General features: G+C 41.1%; 1 protein-coding gene across 1 annotated transcript; it reads right to left on the bottom strand.

Annotated features, from left to right (window-relative positions):
* Positions 1-206: 206 nt before the first annotated feature.
* Positions 207-17,212, bottom strand: man1b1a (mannosidase, alpha, class 1B, member 1a). Its single transcript, XM_083930424.1, has 14 exons — positions 16,974-17,212; positions 15,101-15,238; positions 8,258-8,366; positions 7,386-7,609; positions 6,860-6,996; positions 6,631-6,743; positions 5,623-5,814; positions 4,900-5,048; positions 4,420-4,608; positions 3,724-3,914; positions 2,636-2,756; positions 2,071-2,265; positions 614-745; positions 207-540 (listed from the first exon to the last, which is right to left on the bottom strand). The coding sequence occupies exons 2-14, from the start codon at positions 15,200-15,202 to the stop codon at positions 331-333; spliced, it is 2,064 nt and encodes a 687-aa protein (XP_083786550.1). The 5' UTR covers positions 15,203-15,238; positions 16,974-17,212; the 3' UTR covers positions 207-330.
* Between the last annotated feature and the right edge of the window lie 1,645 nt (positions 17,213-18,857).

The raw sequence follows: 18,857 nt of genomic DNA, 5'->3' as shown, positions 1-18,857 counted from the left end.
CCTCACACGCACAACACACACACATGGACTCTTCCATTCAAGCGATAAAGCCCTCCCACCATCTTCTTTCTTGTCTCCTAGTGATTTAAAAAAAAGCTTTTCACATTAGAGACCAGCTCTAACACAAACCTTTTCCTTAGGAAAAATAAAGGGAAAAAAAACAAACAACCAATCTTCTCCACATAGAAACGTATCAAAGTGCAGGTGGGCGGCACAGGCCTGCTTTGCTGCTCAGCGCAGCTGTCCAGGCTGGACGGCGGCCTCAATGGTCTTTGACTCATAAAGGACTCTGTGGGCCTGATCTTTACAGGCGTCTCATGTATGGTGACATCACTTGGGTGGAGAGGGCCATATGGGCAGAGCGTGGGCCTCCGTGTTAAAGACATACTTGTCTAGACTGAGCAGCTCCATGTCGTCAGAGAAGAGCAGGTACAAGTACTTGAGCGTCTCACCCAGGAAGAAACTCTCCATCTTGTCCCGGGGCCCAGGGTTTAAGGGGTCACGGACATTGTTAATGGATGTGTAGCCACCACCGGGGACCTGCAGAAGTGGAGGTGTTTGGTCAGGTGGGTACAAAACTCTGATGTAACTGGTCATTTAAGCCTGTTTGTACCTTGGTGAAGTTATTGAAGCTTTGCAGTATGTCCCATCCCCACTCTCTGTACTTGGTGTCCTTAGTGAATCTGTACATGTAGAACAGACTTTCCACTGTTTCTGGTCTCAGCAGGTTGTGTCTGTCTGCAGGCTGGAGGATAAGGGAGAACTTGTCAATAAATATATGAAATAAATAAAAAAGGATCAGATAAAGATATTTTTGGCTTGACCCTTGATGATATATATAAGACCATATATAATATCAGCATGAGCATAGCTGCATTTAAGACTAAATACAAGTTGCAGATAGATTCAAATTTAAGTGTGACTGAACACCAGACAATTGGACAGCTGCAGCAAACACTTTTCTATGCTTCCTTCACAGAACTTGGAGGGAAAAGTGAAAAAGGGAAGGAAAAATGATAAGTTCAAAGCATTTTGGTGAGATAAGCTATGGCTCCAAGAAAAATGAAAAAGAAACGAAACAAATGTTTTTTTTAAACCTCCTGGGGTTAGATGTGACTTTGATAACTTTAAAATGCAAACTATAAAAAATGGTTCTTATCCGAGAATTCTGTTTATAGAACACTACGGCTCCGTCGACTAAGGTTTAATTAAATAGACCCCAAAAAATAAAAATACAATAACAAACTAGAAAAGTTCACTCCATAGAGAGTGGATCTCTGCATCTCCCTCCCAAACAAACAAAGAGTCCAATCCCACTCAATTGTCCCTCCCGGCTCCCTGACAGTGGGAACCCCCCCTTTAGTGCATCATAACAAAAACTGGCATGTAATTCATCTACAGATGGATCTGCTTCAAAGTGAGACCAAACCTTTCTATGGATGTCACTTTTAGGAGCAAAGGTGACAAAAAATAGACGAGGTAAGACTTGTTTCCACACATTATCCCCTCCAGGACTGTCTGTACAAATAATCCTTCAACTATCAAATGAAACAGTCCACAGTAAAGAAACAATGGGTCAGTCCTGGAGGCTCTGCAGAGACTTGTATCCTTTTGAGGAAGACTTTCCAAAGCATTCTTTTTATTTCTCTTACTTTGTTTTACCGTATCCTTACTTTACCCAAAAAACAAACCTACTTTTAATCACAAGGGGTGTTTAATAAGTGTTCCCTGTTTCAGTGGTAAGTTCACTCTGAATAACTCAGAAGAAATAAATGAGAAAGTCTGCATAATCTGACATTCATTTCCTTAGTTTTTAATAATAGAACTAGAATGAGCTCCAAAACTGTTTCATAATTACATTTGAGGTTAATGAAGGAAGCAGTGGAGACAAGTACAATAATATTGGATGCTTTGATAAACCTAGAGCACTTCATAAAATAGAAGGTTGGGAAGGTTACGGTCACAACTCCCATGACAAATTTAGACTAGCTGATTTTATTCAGCGGGCTCGCTCAATCTCATCTTAATGATTACATAATGATAATGCCTCCTTCCTGCTAATAGCCTTACCTTGACAATAAGATTGTGCCCATCACTGGCCTGCAGGCTGAAGTGTACGATCTCCGGGCTCAGCCCAGTCTCCATCTGTTTGTACATCTGGTGACACGTCTCCATCAGCTGCACAGCCAGATCCATGTGGTCCCCCGGGAGGCCGTTGTGGGCGCCCAGAGCCAAGGTTCCGGGCAGGAAGCACACAAGGTGGTCCTGTAGAGTGACAAGAGAGAGAAGTGCAATCAGGAGGGATGAGACTGATAACAGATAATGAGAGGTGGAATTGATTAGACTGGCCTGATGGAGAATAGGACTGACTGAACATAATGGCTTTGTACAGCTACTGATTCAACAAGAGCACAAAGGCTGATTGATTAAACAAGGCGGTCCCTGTCTGATGCGAGTTCATTGAGTTTTGGCAGTGTACAAAGTGCCCTATGACAATCAGGGGGCCTTGTGCTGTGGAAGGCACTTTAACACATATACATACTGTATCTATACTACACAACATCACAAAATGCAGAGGCCTGTGATCGCTGACACCCCAGTAATTTGCAAACTGGCTTTTGGTGAGCATTTCTACCATTTTAGGGTTGAAGCGGCTGTGGGACAACTCTCCAACAAAGGTCAATCTGCTGGTCGCCGTCTGTCTCACAAGGTGTTTTCTCACTCCTTCCACTGCCTGAAGGTAGTCCTCCAACAGGCTGGACAAAACATAAACAGATAAAGATATTAGTCAGTATTATATTAGAGATATTACTCAGTCTGGAGTGACTTTGTCCACGGCTGTGCAATATGACTGAAGTCAGTATCACAACTGGTGTCGATATATCACAATTTTTAACACAGCTTTGTTGAGTACTCGACTCTTGATTCTGCCCTGTATGACAGAGTGTCGCTATGGAGGCGGTTCTGATCTTGATCAACATTTTTTAAAATAAGAAAAATCATTCTAAAATCCACATTTTGTGTCAAATTATTGATTTATTTCAAGTATCTCTCCGGTGTTTGATCAATAAAGTTAAACTTATCTCTTATCTTATCTTAAGCAGCCATGTAATAAAAGGGATAATGTAGAGTGAGCTGGTCATCATTGCAAATTATAGCCCTTCAGGTGGATTCAAGATCCCTGTCGGGGTTCTAAGTCGCAATAATGACTCTATTATCCCTTCAATGGAAAATAAATGAAAGGCTGCATATTAAATACTCAAGAGTGGTGCAATGCAGAGAGTTCCACTATAATGTATTTATTTAAATTTGTATTATTTAATATCTTCATGTATAAAACAAAAACTTGAACATATTTTGTTTCATTTTTATATCCAATAAACTAGAAAACATTAATACAATGTTGTAAAATGATAAAACCATTATAATATGATCAATATGATTTCACTAATAATTGGCATGTGGCAATATTGAATTATTTCCCCAGCTCTGACTTGGTGTAGCTGCAACTTCTAAGCCCTGAATGTCATGTAAGGTCACATTATCCTTAAAATGTGCCTCAGTACTTTGAAACTTTGAAGTATCGATAAATGTCTGCATGATTTTATTCTGTCTCTAAAGTGGTTCTGGTTTTGTGAATATACTTTAAGTTTGTTTTTCTGGGGCTTAAAATCTGGTGTTTTCTCACAAACACTGAACCCAGAAATGTGAAGTTGTAATTACTCGTCTTCTGCTTTGCCTCCCTGGATCCACTGTTTGAGCAGGTATTCATAGTAGCTGTCTGCTCTGGCACCCAGTGTGAACACCCCTTTGTGCGTGAACTGGCCGCTGTTGGTGTTGATGAACATGGGTACCAGGCCGTCGTGTTTTCCTGGCAGCTTGTGGACCAGCTTCATTACCTCATTCACAACCTCCTGCAGGGGTAAAAAAAAATCACTGTCATGAGATAATCACCTCACCAGCCTAAACTTACTTCCTGGTGCTGTGAGAGCCAATTTGCATGAATAGTTTGTTTTAAGCAATTTCTTTGAGGAAAAGTATTAGCAATTTCACACTTCGATGAAATTGGGCTCATCAAAAGCTATGTCTCACAGGGCCGGCTGGGGTTATGATAGAAATTACTCAAATTAATGTCAGATTGATCTAAAAATCTTTAGGGGCAAACCCCGTTCCTGGAATCACTCACAAACTGACATCATGATGGATGTGACGAAAAGCTAGCCCATGGTTGTCACTTTAATCACACAAGTGCGTGCAAGCTACACTTAATGTCTGCCTTTAACTGAACTGAGACCCCTATCAAATATCTATATAAATTGCTCCTAATCTTTTTTCCCTCAGAGAACTGGAAGTAATGCCAAATCTAAATCATTGGGGACACACACTTTACTGGAGTGAAAGCCCTCCTGGTATCCTGACCTGGTACAGTGGTTCCTGGGTGAGGCGACTCAGCTCTCTGAATTCCAGTTGAATGCTTGTGACCTCGGCCAGCGTGCTGTCTGACGTCCACCGAGGCGGATGGGCAGTTCCCTTCCCGATGTTAACGTCTGAGAACGGAATCTTTGAGGGAGTTTTGAAGGCAGGCATTAACCTGGACCCCAGATCTTTCTTTAAGTGGAGAGAAGAAACTGTAATTATAGGGGGAAAGGACTTCTTCTGTCTGAGTTAAGTGTCATTGACCTTGTTTTAAAAATGCAACAGCTTTACACATAACAAGTTCATAAGAAAGCTGTTAACTTGCAGCTGGAGTGAGGCAGAGGAGGCACCGTGAACCTCATTAATACTACAGCAAAGTTTACCATAAAGCTACGTGGGTTGCATTCTCATTTGTTTGAACCAGATTTCCTAGGCTGCTGTTCTAAAATAGGACAGTGCCAATGCTCCTATGGATTGACTCACAGCCTTCTCTAGAAAGAGTTGGTCCCCTGATAGATGGAAGGTACTCAGCAGGCCCCCGAGGACGCGGATGGTTGTCTCAAAAAGATTCACGTCCACGTTCTTGTCAAAGGAGAACTCTTTCTCTACCCAGTCCTTTGCTTCAGCAAACTCTGTGGAGTGAGTCAGAGAAAAAGAGTGGAAAGAAGTAAGAGAGGAAAGAAAGACATTATATAGCATCAATTAACTTCTGGCTATTTCATTATAATGAGATGATATAAGATAAATAAAGGTGCCTAATTGTGACTCAAAGTAACAGGACTGAAACTTGAATACATCACCTCTTTCGTGAACATTATTTCTGCCTGAGTCCTGATCTAAGCTACTTCAAGACCTCCTTAAAAACTAATTTCAGACCCTGTTCTTACATTAGGTTTTTTTTGCTAATACTCAACTACAGTATACTAATAGAATGCAAGTAATTGAATATGGAAATTACTTAAAATATTAACTTAAAATGCTTAAAATCAATCAAGTGCCCTTTAAGTTTGTTAAGTTAGTACGAATGCAAAGCTATCTTTTAGAGATGCATAATTATGAACAAAGTGCACAAAATAGAAAGATGTGAGTGGATGCAAAAACGGATTATTATATCATACCAGTATCTATATCAGTATTGCATTTTGTATTGAAACATTTCAAATGATATCCATCCCCAAGAGAGAGGGAATAACTGACATGAAATACCTTCTTTTAGCCCCAAAATCCACATGGTGTCCAAAGAATCAATGAGTGTCAAACCCAGTCCGAACCACTCGCCAAAAGACCTGGAGATGGGCTTGAGCTCATCATGACCCCAGGCGTAGTCCTTATAGCCTTTCCATGCATGTCTGAAGGCATCGCGTACTGCCTCCAGTCTGTACACACTTCCTGTTGAAACTACAAACAAAGGCCCACAAACGAATGAATAAGAATTCAAAGTGGAATCTTAAAAGTCTGTGTTTCCTCTAGGATGCTCTCTCAACAGTGCACCTTTCATATTCAGGAGCAGAAGGAATATTCTGTGCCATGCATTGATACTGTCGTTTGAATGAGCACAGCATGTTTTTATGCTAGGAGGTAGAAAAGTGAAAAACAAGGTGCCAGGCTTTAAACAGCATATCAGTCGAGCTGGACAACACCATGTTATACGAATCTGCTTGAGGGGGAAAGTTTCTCAGTGGACCAAGAGAGAAAGAAAAGTTTGAACTTTTCAAATCCAGAAAAAACAGAAGGAGAGAGTACGATCTCAATGGTAAAGGGCTGGAGAACAATAGAGAATGATAATGAAATCTTTCTGCATCATTAAGTGAAAATCTTACAACAATTTAAAAGACAGAACAGCGGAAATGCCAATCATGTTCCCAGGAAACAATGTGGATCCATCATTCTATTAAAAGGGAACGACCACTTATTGGATAAATGTAGTATCAATAAAGTTGGACCACTTCTTCTTCTGTTATATTTCCCGCAGATTAGACACTTCAGAGCAGGTGGCCCCACTTTGTACAAGTCAAAAAAGTTCTACTCTGAAAAATAGAAATGCTTTGGGGCATATCTTATTGGATCTTATTATACAGTTACGTAGGAATCTCTAATCACAATGATTTAAAGTGGGTTGAAAAAATATTGTCAAAGTAACCGCACCCCATAATTTCTCACTTTCTGTATAAAGCTCTTATGAAGAATTTACTAACAATTGACTTCAGTACTGACCCTCTGGTGTGACAGTATCAGCCGGAGCGGCTGGGGGCGCTGCAGCTTCTTTCTCATTGGTCGAGGGTGGAGGCTCTGTGGTTTGGTCAGCTTCGATCAGCGCTCCTCTCCAGCTGTGGGACAGAAGTAAAAAACTGTCTTATTTCTCTGATAAATGAACTGCAATTAGGCCTACAGGGCCTGGGTGCAGCTGGAAAATACTTTGTTCCAATATTCAAAAACAGATAACCTGACAATCTTCTTTTCTTTGTCCTCCTCTTCTCCCTCTTCTTCTTGAACCACCTCTTGCACTTGTTTTTTCACTGTGTCTGAAATGTTTCCATCTTTCTGCAGGCTTGGTGGACCTCTCTTGCTTGGGAATGCCTTCTGTCGATAAAAAACCCATATAAATATCCAAATATATAGTCCACACAGAGTGATCTTTTATAACTAATTTATCAAACAGAATCATAGTTGGAGCTATCACAGGACTATTCTAGACCCATAACTACAAACTACAAATAACTAAAAATAAGTACACAAGCACAAGAACAGTGCGAGTACTTTTAGTATGAGAATGTATCATCTTTCAATGTAATCGACATCATCAAACAAAAACATAGATTGTGATACACAATTACGTTGTCTTAATTGACAACAACAAGCAGATTAACTCAAACTCCTGAAAATATTATAGAGTAAATAAAAATGCTTAAATCGAATCTGATCTTGAACTCAAAAGTCAAATTGAATCATGGATTTGAAGAATCTCTCACCTTAATAGGAGGTTTAGGCAAAATGGGGATGTCTGGTCCTCTGGGCTCCACCACAGAATCCGCATCCGCACCCGCACCTGGATCCACGTCAGGTCCAACATGTGGCCCTGCTACAGGAGGTGGAGCTTTACCTGCATCTTGATCCAATAAAGCCTTCTCATCTGGAGGAATATCCTTCACCTCTCTGTCATTCACCTCCATCCAGTCCTCCCTGTCAGTCAACCCTGAACACACAGAGTGAACAGAACAGAATGAAGTCCACAATATGTCAGCTACCTGTAATATATAGGCATCACTATAAAAGTCATCTGATACGTAATGTTAAAAAAGTCACAGGAAGCCGTCTTCCTCACTCTACTACCACACAGCCCCCAACCGAGTCTGAACTCCAATACACGCATCATCCCTTAGCCTCCGACCGAGTCTGAACAGGAATACATATATCTTTCTTTTCCAAAAGGTTCCACAGCCTGCACAAAAACACACATTGGTTTGCTGGAGAGGGGTGTTCAGAAGCTCAGTCTATGAGTCTATGAGGTATGAAAAATGCTAGCATTTTCAGATTTAGCTGTCTTGGTGTGGACGTGGTCTGAAAATCAAATAGAGTGCATATGTAGAAGAATACAAGAGTTTAACAAGCAGGTGTGCACAAAGACAAGTAGAACGAAAAACTAATTTGATCAGGCGCAAAACTATCACAGCGTTTTAGTAATTCACTGCAATTTATCATCACACCACCAAACAACATGCAGACAATCCAACTCATCAGCTTCAACTAGTGATGCAGTGATACCATTACCATGTATGACAGACATTGTTTTTGCCTGTGTGTGTGTGTGTGTATGTGTGTGTGTGTGTGTGTGTGCAGGCACCTCTCCACTGCACTGTGATGCTGGGATAGGAGAGCAGTCCAAATATGAGCAGCAGAGCCAGCAGGAACAGGATGAGGCTTCGCTGGAGCCGAGACAGCTGCTTCCATTTCTGCAGGCAGATAAAAAAAAGAGAAAACAAAGCTAACACACTGAAAAATGCCCAAAAGCTCTGAATTCATAAGCGTCTTGTCAGCGGATTCTAAAATCCCCCATCTCTTGAATATCTTACAAATCTATTAAATGATTCTACTGAAAATACAAGAGTGAAAAAGAGAAAACTCTTGAGGCCTTTTTGATCTGGCTTACCCTGGGTAAAGTCAACATCTCTCTCTCCACCTGATGCATTAAGCCCAGTGACAGCTCACAAATAAACTATGAAGGTAACCAGCTCAACCCACCGGTGCAGAGGGACGGACAGAGTCAGGGTCTCTTAGGAGAGAAGGCTAACAGGCAGAGTGATACCACTCTGTTAGCTGCTCTAATTAACACCTGTGCAATACCATGACACTATTGAGCCATCGTCTGTGAGCTGTGACGGAACACACAACAGAATACACCCAGGGGATCCTTTCATTTGACTTTGCTAAAGCTCATTCACCATCACAGTATCAGCACATTCTGTTCAGTCCAGTTTTTGTTTCAGAAAACACTTTCATTTTTCAACCAGACATTTGTGATACATTGCATCAGTACAACTGTACATCAGCTTTTTGCCCTGCATGCCAACTGAATATGTGAACAGCTAACTTCTTTAAAAAAAAAAAAAAAAAAGGTTCTACTGCACAAAGAAGAGGATACAATTATTGATTTTCTCTATCTGCAATGAGCTGGAGGCAGGGAAAGTCACTCGACAGGTTGGCTGTTGAGAAGCCCTCACGCTCACACACATAACAATGAGCGAGCCAGAGCTTCCACGGATTGGAATTGTTGAAGAAAACCAGTGTGAATAGGGGTTAAAGCGTGTGGAGAAGTCCTGAGGACATAAGCGCTGAGCCAACAAGCCACTCAAAGGAACATGATTTGCACAGAATGGTTTTCCAAGGAACCATAAACCGTAATCAAATTTGACGACCCCCAGGTACAGGGGAGTGCTGAGCCAGATCGACGTCTCTGCTATAAAGCCAGGCTTTATAGAGGATCTGTCTGTTGATATACTGCTGAAATAAAATATCACACATCAGTCGATGAGAGCGCTGGTTTGCCTTTTTAATTCAGCAAACTATGTGAATTCGCTTCATGAGAGCCGAGCGTGCCGTTTTCATTAAAAAAAAACAAAATGTGACTGATCATATGACCCACTAATGAAAGCACTTTTTTTCGAGTATTCCAATCTGTGTGTCTGCGGCAACATTCCCTCCCTATATGTGCCACCACTAACAGTTATGCTGGTTCACTTGTAATCAGAAACTTTAAACTTCTGAGTCAGGCTAGTTGTAAGGAGTGATTCCGATTCCATGATCTTTTTTGGCATTTACATAGATCAAATAAGCCATTGAAACAGATTTTTTTGTGTAACAACTACTAATGGAGAAATAGTACTGTGATGGCATTAAAAAGTCTTTTTTAACCACTAATACTGCTCAAACTAACACCAAACCTCTGCAGTAGCATGAGAAGAGTCCCTCAAAACTGTCTTGATGACTTAATTGATGTATGTAAGGGCCAAAAAAGACCATGGTATGATCTTGCTCCGGAATTACACTTTAAGAGGGTAATAGAGGACGGACCCGTAGTAGAGAGGTGTGTCAAAGTTTACAAATGAGCAAAAAACAAAACAAAACACGTATAGCGACTGGGAGATGGAGGGCTCTGAAAGGGCTCGCCTGCATTACACCTTAGAGCCAAAGAATACGCTAGAAACATTCATTCATTCATTCATCTTCAACCGCTTGTCCCTGTCGGGTCGCGGGGGGCTGAGCCGATCCCAGCTGACATCGGGCGTGAGGCGGGGTACACCCTGGACAGGACGCCAGTCTATCACAGGGCACATAGAGACGAACAGAGACAGACAACCATTCACACCTACGGGCAATTTAGAGTCATCAATTAACCTAACACGTTCATGTCTCTGGATTATGGGAGGAAACCGGAGAACCCGGCGAAAACCCACGCAGACACAGGGAGAAAATGCCAAGCTGGGATTCGAACCAGAAACCCTCTCGCTGTGAGGCGACAGTGCTAACCACCAGCGCATCTCAAATCTTACAGATTATGCCTTCAAAAAAGTAATTTTATGACCAGGATGTCTGCGAATTGTCTAAAAGCCAAATTTAATCGTTTTAATACTACTTACTTACTATATAGTAGTATCAGATTAAGGATTCAAAATGAATGCAAAAATGGATTCCAACCCTGTTTTTGGAAAACTAGAGTGGACACATAGGACACAAATTATAGATCTGAAAGAAAACACACACCTGCCGCATATAACACATATTAAAACACCTGCACACACTGCTTTCTGTGCCACCCCCCATGCCTGTGATGTCTGTGTATCATTGCAGGTTGTTAGACGTCACTAGGGTGTGCATTTCAATTTATTTTCAATTACAATTTTGGCTTCCAGAACACTCACAATGTTACTTTTGTCTTGTTATAAATACTGCGCACTGCCTTCCATTACAGCGCAGCACTTGTACACACCTGTTTTCATTCGTATTCGTATGTATTTGTTTTAACACTTTTGTGTTTTAACAATCCACTGTTGAATAGGGGTGACCCCGAATAGTCGACTATTCACTCCAAGGAGCCTGATTTGACTGCCAATATCCCAGTGGAATCGCAAAAAATTCACATAATGGGGTTATGAAACAATGGATTATTCCATTCTGGCTCTGGGGGTGCTGAATGTCTGATATTACTTGGTTTCTCCCAATAAACCATGGTAAATAGCCTATTTGGGTATAAATATAAGCCTATTAATAGATACTGTTGCTAAAAATGTGAAATGTGCTTTTAATCTATCTCCTTAGTGTGCGGGAATAACCCTCTCCTCGTAGACTAAGTTCTACTATCCAGGGTCAGGCCCCGTCTTGGCTGGGCTTTAAATCCATCTGGGTGCAGAAATACAACCGTCTGCTCCTGTTTAATCATCAGCATCATTTCATTTGAATATTCGCCCTTTTGTTGGTTTTCATTAAAGACGTTCAATCAGACACGTCTGACACAGCGGCGTGAAAGTGAAACTACAGTTCTAAATATACCGTCAGCTATTGTCGAAGAAAGACACAAACAAAACACATTTATGTTCTAACAACAAATGCTTTTAATAAGATGCTCCTATCAGAAATCACATCTCTCAGTAAACCTCTGCCTGACCACACAGCGCTGGACTCACGTGCACCCGCCTCTGTCTGCTTCATGTGCATGACTCGCCACCCAGCAGAGGGTTTTTCATGAGCAAGAAAAAAACAAAAAAGATACGACTATGAACATTTTTACTGTTGACAAGTTCTTTTTCTTTTTAGAGTTCAATAAATGCATGTTTCCAGTCAGTGAGTAGTCATTTTAAATTATTGTGATCTCAATATTGACTGTAATAGTTGTTTAAAGCAGCAATTTGGTTTGCTCTTTAAAACGGCACATCCTAGCTACTACTTCCCGACTATTGTCTGTATGAAAAGTTTGGTGTGTACAAAGGGTGTAAGCTGAATCAAATGCAGGATGGTAAATAAGATGTCTGGTGTACAGTATGTTGCAAATACACTTATAGCTGTGACCACACGGAGCAACGATCCGTCTAATGCTTGGTGAAAAAATTACATTTCCAAGCATTTCCATCCAAGTCCATTGAACTAATTAAACTGTGTATCGCAGAAGTCAGTGAACACCTGAGGTAGTCTCATTACAGTATGAGCAAGGCTGTAAGACCAGTTGAGCAAGGATGAAAGAGGAAACCTGGCCTGTGAACAATGCAGCAAAACACGTGAGGAAAGGACAGCAGACAGTAGTAAGACAGAGAAATGATTCAAGCAACACAATTTACCTGTCAAACCTGAGTTTCAAGACAAACAAAGGAGATAGAGACTCATAGTGAAAGGGCATAAAGAGGAGCAAGAGGTGTAAGAGATTTGAAAGTAAAGAAAACAAGATTAAAGAAAATGCATGAGGAGACGGGAGAGATATGGTGAGATGAGCAGGGTGTGTTTTATCTCAGTGTAGTGATCAGAGACTATGCTTTTATCTGAAGAGTTTGAAAGTTCAGGCTGCTCCACAACAAAAGAAGCGTAAGAACGGGAGACTGAAACCTAGGAATTGATTTGTCTTGAAAAAAATACATTTCATAAAGACAGAGATGCTTTATCTCAGTGAAGCGAAGACAGACGCATATACAAACAGTAGGATGCTTCCAGCTGAAGCCTTTTTGTAGAGCCCCTGTCAGTGAGAACTGAGCAATCCATCAACTAGGACTGGGACATGTGACAATATATAGAATACAATCAAAAGGCAGAAATTTCTTTATACCATTTATACCAATTGCAGCTAACTTGGGGCGCACTCACACTGTCCATCCGTACCGTGCCTAGGAGCAACACGCTTGCCGTTCACGGCCCGTTTGGGAGAGGTGGGCTTTTGTAAAACGCGTGCGCATGTGTACGAGCACGAGGCCTAGGGCGGTTCTGATGTCATTTTATGTGCGCCTGTTCGGACATAGAAAAAAGGACGGACCATGCGCGGCAAAAGGTTCACTTTGGTGTGATACGGAGTTGGAGTGTTTACTGCAGATTTGGTCAGATGAAAATATTCAAAAACAGTCGACAAGACGCACAAAAACTCTGAGGTCTGTTGAAAGATTTGTAAACAAAGCGACGCATCACGATGACGTCAATCAATGCGTGTGACGTGTTACGGCATAATGACGTATAGGCAGCCAAGAAGCATTCGCTGAGGCCCAGGTAGTGTGAGTAAAAAAGGGCCTGGTCCACGGAGGGGGGAAAGAAGGGGGACAAGTACCCTAAAGCATGGGGTACTGTACGGATGGACAGTGTGAGTGGGCCTTAGACTCTTTTTTTCTTAATGCAGATCCACCACATTGCGTGGTGCCGTCAGAGCTCCTCTGCTAGCTACATTGTAAAGTCAAAATCCATACTGTAGCCAAATTCCTACCGTCTATAGACCTTTTCAAAGTTGTAAACATAAACATTTTAAATGTGTCCAAGTTTGATTCCTGTTTTAGTGAATAACCTCAGCTGACAGAAAGTTAACAAGGACTAAGGCTGTTACAATGAAATTCTGATGAAAAGGTCTTTATTAAGTAAGTGTACTCTTACTCTGCAAATCTCCCGTAGATGTTCATTCGGGTCATCTGGGCCCTTTTTCAGAAAGCAGACTGAACAAACTCCGAGCCTGACCTCTGAGTTTTATGTTCCAGAACAGCTGATCAGAGTTCAATCAACTCTGAGTAGGTTGAGCCTGATATTATAAGTCATCATCAACAGAGCTCTGATACTATGCTTCACCATGGCAACAGGTAAATAAAAGGCAGAGCCTCCATTCTAATCCAGCCAATGTTGAGATATTAATGCATGCATGCAGACTGTCCACGTTTATCTTTAAGGAAAAAAGCCAGAGTCAAAGCAGAGAACACAACAAAGTTGGATTCTGTGCTCTCTATGAATTCATCATTTAAAAATATAGTAAAGGATTTAAAAAACATTTAGAAAAATACATAGGCTAGAGATATTAGTGTAAGTTCACAATCTGATCAAAAAATAAGTGTTTGTGATTTGCAGGTTAAAAATGCAATAGATTTAAATGTATTGAATTTATTTGAATCTTAACAAAACATTTAAAATAATAGCTTTATTTCAGCTTCTTCAACAAATGTACTCAATTTAGCGCTGTTAAAACAGTTCAGACTGTATCAGACTATTGAAAAAACACAAACTACATTTTTGAGCTGCACCACGATCTTTCTCACTCAGAAAAATTAACATGTAGCTGCTCTCTGATATTAAAAGGATTAAGTTTCATTGTTGTAACCGATCACATCACAAGTGACATACAATTATTCATCGATCCTCGTGTCTAAAGCTTCAAATTGATTTTTACTATTTAAACAGAGATTATTACACATAATAACTGTGTAATAATCACAGAGTCAAAGTGTTTTATTCAGAGTTGTATTTGAATGTTAGGGCAATCGCTGTTCAAAGAAATGACTGACAGTGCATAAAAACAATAACATTAGATGGTCCTGAGAAACAAACTGATATCCAAGAAGGATTTGGATTCTGACATTCAATAATCTATGTTATTTAAGCGCTCTAATATGATCTGGACTGAATGATTGAGGAAATGAAACAGCGTGTCTGTCTCTGTCAGAGGGAGGAGACACAGAGTAGGCTCAAGGATTCTGTTGCCACGGTAGCTGACCCAGATTTCTATCTTTCTTTCTGGAACCAAAAATCAAGAGTTTCCCTCATCTCAGGCTTAACATTAACATTCCCACTCATCCTGCTTTCTGAAATAGGGCCCATGTGACTGTGAATGCCACAGCATGTGATATGATTCACATCATTTTCATACACAAGAATGTATTTGTTGTGCTTTTTTCCATAGTTATGCAGGTTTCCTTCAATTTGTCATCACTCTTCATGTAGTATCATGTTATAAAGTGATATGACCGTGATAGAAGATGCTATCAGCATATGCTATCATATCAGCAGCCATAAGTCTGTGGTATGGTGGTGATGTGTATGGACCTACAGGTGTGAATTTGTCAAACATGAGTTGAGCATAAGCTCATTATGTTGCATCAAACACAGGGTTTCTGTGTCAAAGTAGTAAAGTTCCAGTGTGTCTGGAGCCATGATCTGCATGCTGCCCTACAGTACCACTCACCCTCCAACAGGACTGTCTCCGGTGTTTGCCGTTGTTGTAAGCGTGACTGTGCGGATCACTGAGTGTCAGAGCGATGAAGTCCTTTCTGGAAGGTGGATACATCCTCTGATCGGGGCAGATACTCGTGGCTCATAGAAGCTGCATTCATACGCAAAGAACAAAACAGTTAGCCTCACCATGGCTATCTCCTAAAATAAGATCATGTGAAACAAAATGTGTCCATTAAAAAATAGGGTCCATATTAGTCATTCATATAGTAAAAAATACCATACATCCCATTCTTGAAATGTGGGCATATTGTCTGCACTAGAACACAGTAAATGTAATACATTTGATGTTTTGGACTATTGTGTTGTAGTGTGGTTATTGAGGCTGGGGTTTATACATATAAAGTAATCCTGATTCATTATGTATGTCTTGATATAGGGTCTGGAGTCCATGCATGATGGTAAGGTGCAAAGAGTGTCCATTTTTTTTCTTCTATCAGGATACTATCAGGTAAAAAAATGTCAGGCCATCTAGATAAAGAACAGACTACATTTGGCCAAAAGTGGAACTTTATAGGATGTCTTTTTAAACCAGGTTATGGTCATTTCACCAGCATTTAACTGACTTGGTTGTACGTATTTAATAAAGGGAAGTCAACCTGTTTTATTAAACCCACCACAAGGAGCTGACAGCGAAGAATAACAGAATTACATTGCTGACTTGCAAAAATCAGCTGATTTGCAGGATCTAGTCATCACAGATGATATATATGATATATACTGTATATACGATATGTATATAGGTTTCAGGTTTCTTTGCCAATATTGTGTCAAATTTGTTCCCTCGTCTAATTGTGTTTCACATATTAGACAGTGATTGGTTCATGGATTAGTGACACACCAACTAAAGCTTGCCTGAATACATTTGAATTTCAGACAGACATCCCCTTATTCAGGAGAGAAATGTGAAAACAACTCTCAAGTGGCAATTTTTGCTCAGATAAAAGTCACTGTAGTCAATGTCAGACATGTTAGAAGACAGCAACTGAAGAAAAACACTTTTTTGAGTGGAGGGGGACTTTAACTAACTTTACTTCCACCTAGTTACATGTATCATAGAAAACACAGTCAGGCGTAATAGACACATGTATAAATACAATCATCAACATATACAGCTTCTGGATTTTTAATACAATAATAATGCTAACATCACACAGTCAAGACACTTTACATCGTATTCAGCCTCCTCCTCTTCAGCACCATGGACAGCTGACGTGCATGTACGTGCACTTGCTGAGTGATGTTTTGGGAAACACTTAACTTCTCATGTCGGTTATTGTAGAGCAGAAAGGGCTGAATAAAACAGGGATGCTCCTTTAAGTGGTCACGTAGTGTTCGGAAGAAAGCTTCATCAGAGATTACAGGCGGAACCTGTTATGGACTGTCTTTCTGATCATGACATAGCCCAGGCTGTTCCGTGAGTCTTACAGCGAGTGACTTCATTAAAGCAGACTACAGCTGACACAATAGACCTATGTTAAAGATGCATGCAAGTAAGCTAAAGCACACACAATGACTGTTAGTCAGCTACGGCAGCGAGCTGTCAGCTCAATGGGCTAACGTACTCATGTGTAGATGCACACTTTCACAATGTTACAGCCCTGCCTGCAACACGTCACTGACATGCTGTTACACACACACACACACACACACACACACACACACACACACACACACACACACACACACACACACACACACACACACACACACACACACACACACACACACACACACACACACACACACACACACACACACACACACACACACACACAACACAATGACTAAAGAAGACAGCGGTAGGTCGAGCTGTGCCCTCTCACCTGTGCCCGGTCGGTCCTCTTCACAGCGATGTTATTCTCCTGGGAGCTAGTCAGCTGTTAGCTACTGTAGCTACGAGAGGCTAGCTGTCTCCTTCCGCTCGTTTCTGGCTGTAAAGTGACCGTGACTGTGTGTCACCAACGTGTCACATAGAAGTCCGTCCGACTGTCACACACACACCCGCCGGGCTGCTACATGAACCGTCTGTCACACAAGCGAAACCGAGGGAAACATGGCTGAAGTTAGCGAGTGAACAACATGGTGAACAACCTGAGACAGACGGACGCGGAACAGTAACGAGGATGCGTGCGCGTCATGTGACGTGTGCACGTGCAGTGGCGCTTTGAGCTTTAACCCTTCACAACCCACCTCACCCAGCTGCTCTTTGTTCAAGAGGAAGAAAGAGATTCAAGTAATAGTTCGAATGGGAAACGATTCGCTGTATTGTTGAATTGCATGTTCAGCCGACCGAGAGACTCTAGACTACACTAATATTTAACTGGAAACAATTGAAAGTTCACCACATGCATTTTTTTTTACAATTAAAACCAAATAACATCCTCCTTCCACGTAGGCGACATTTCTGAATATAACTTACATCAAGTGACATATCAGTTACTTTCTAGGGAAATATAGTAAATATATAAAACTATGTAACACAAGAATCGTGAATTATTTTTACTTGCTTATTAATTATATTTAAAGAGTGGCTTCTCCCATCACTTTTACATGCTACAACAGCAGTTGGGTCTATGTAAATCATAAATAAGTCATAGAGTGTGGTCTTTACCTCCTCTGTAAAGTGTCCTGAGATAACTGTTGTTGATTTGGCACTATAAATAACATTGAATTGAACAGCTTTACCTACCACTGCTGCAACTCCTGCTGCTCTTACTACTACTTATATGATGTTAATGTTACTAACACTGCTCCCATTGTTCTGCTACATCTAACTGTACTGCTGTATACTGCAGCTGCTGCCACCTCTATTACTGCTACCTCTATCAGTGAAGCTCGGAAATGCAACCACAAAAATGAAAAAGAGTTTCTTTTGTTATGTGGGGGATCCTTTAACTGAGTTCCGTATAAAATATCAGATCTCCTCATTATAGTGACTCAGTAACAGAAATACATTAAAGACAGTATACTGGCTATGGATGCCGTTCTAAAGTGCCCACACTTGCTGCAAATATTTGCCTGCACCTTTCTATTCCTGGACCTGGCCTTGGAGGCAAACTGGTGTGGCAGAAGTATGGGAAGTGTTGAACAGGAGACAGAAGAAGGGGCTGCGGGGAGGAATGAATGCAGATGGGGCCGTAGGGTTAAGAGTTGAGGAATGAAGGTGGACAAAGATAAGTCCTGCAGGTCGAGGCTTTGGGGACAGCTACCTGTGGGCAGGCAACTACTGAGGCACAGCCGATGTGGTACCCCAAACCCCAGTGTTGGCTCTGTATTTGGTCTTTGCCTGGCCCAGTGTGATCTGTGGTAGGTGATAAACAGGCTGAATGTCAACTGATTGAGGTGTACATTAGTATGCGCACACAGGAGCGAAGAAGCCCAGCAGCCACATGCATGGGAAGAGACAGTCTTGACTAATGCAAGACCCTGCCTCTTGTACCATTTCAAGTGTAGTTGAGTTTACTTCCACCAGTTGCAGATTATCTCACAGAATCAACTGTAGGTGTGTTTTCTAATACAACATACTTAAGTAATTACCTTGATTGAGATGATTCTTTCCAGAAGCAATGCAATGTGCCCCAACTGCAATCCTTCTTCTTTTTGTTTGGATTTATTTATCCCTGGCTTGGTTAGCCACCATGGTTGCATTGGCAATGTGATTGGTGTAATGGGAGAGCGAGGATGGATATGATTGGCAAGAAATGGAT

The sequence above is a fragment of the Echiichthys vipera genome, assembly GCF_963691815.1.
Source record: "Echiichthys vipera genome assembly, chromosome: 16".
Taxonomy (NCBI): domain Eukaryota; kingdom Metazoa; phylum Chordata; class Actinopteri; order Perciformes; family Trachinidae; genus Echiichthys; species Echiichthys vipera.
Note: the sequence above shows the minus strand (reverse complement) of the source record. Positions and strands in the feature narration are given on the sequence as shown.

Excerpts from the sequence above, each read along its gene's own strand:
- man1b1a (XM_083930424.1), bottom strand. The coding sequence starts at position 15,202 with ATGTATCCACCTTCCAGAAAGGACTTCATCGCTCTGACACTCAGTGAT. Across the intron at positions 5,049-5,622 it reads GATTTTGGGGCTAAAAGAAG|AGTTTGCTGAAGCAAAGGAC; the intron begins GTATTTCATGTC and ends CTCACTCCACAG. Across the intron at positions 746-2,070 it reads GGCACAATCTTATTGTCAAG|CCTGCAGACAGACACAACCT; the intron begins GTAAGGCTATTA and ends CTTATCCTCCAG.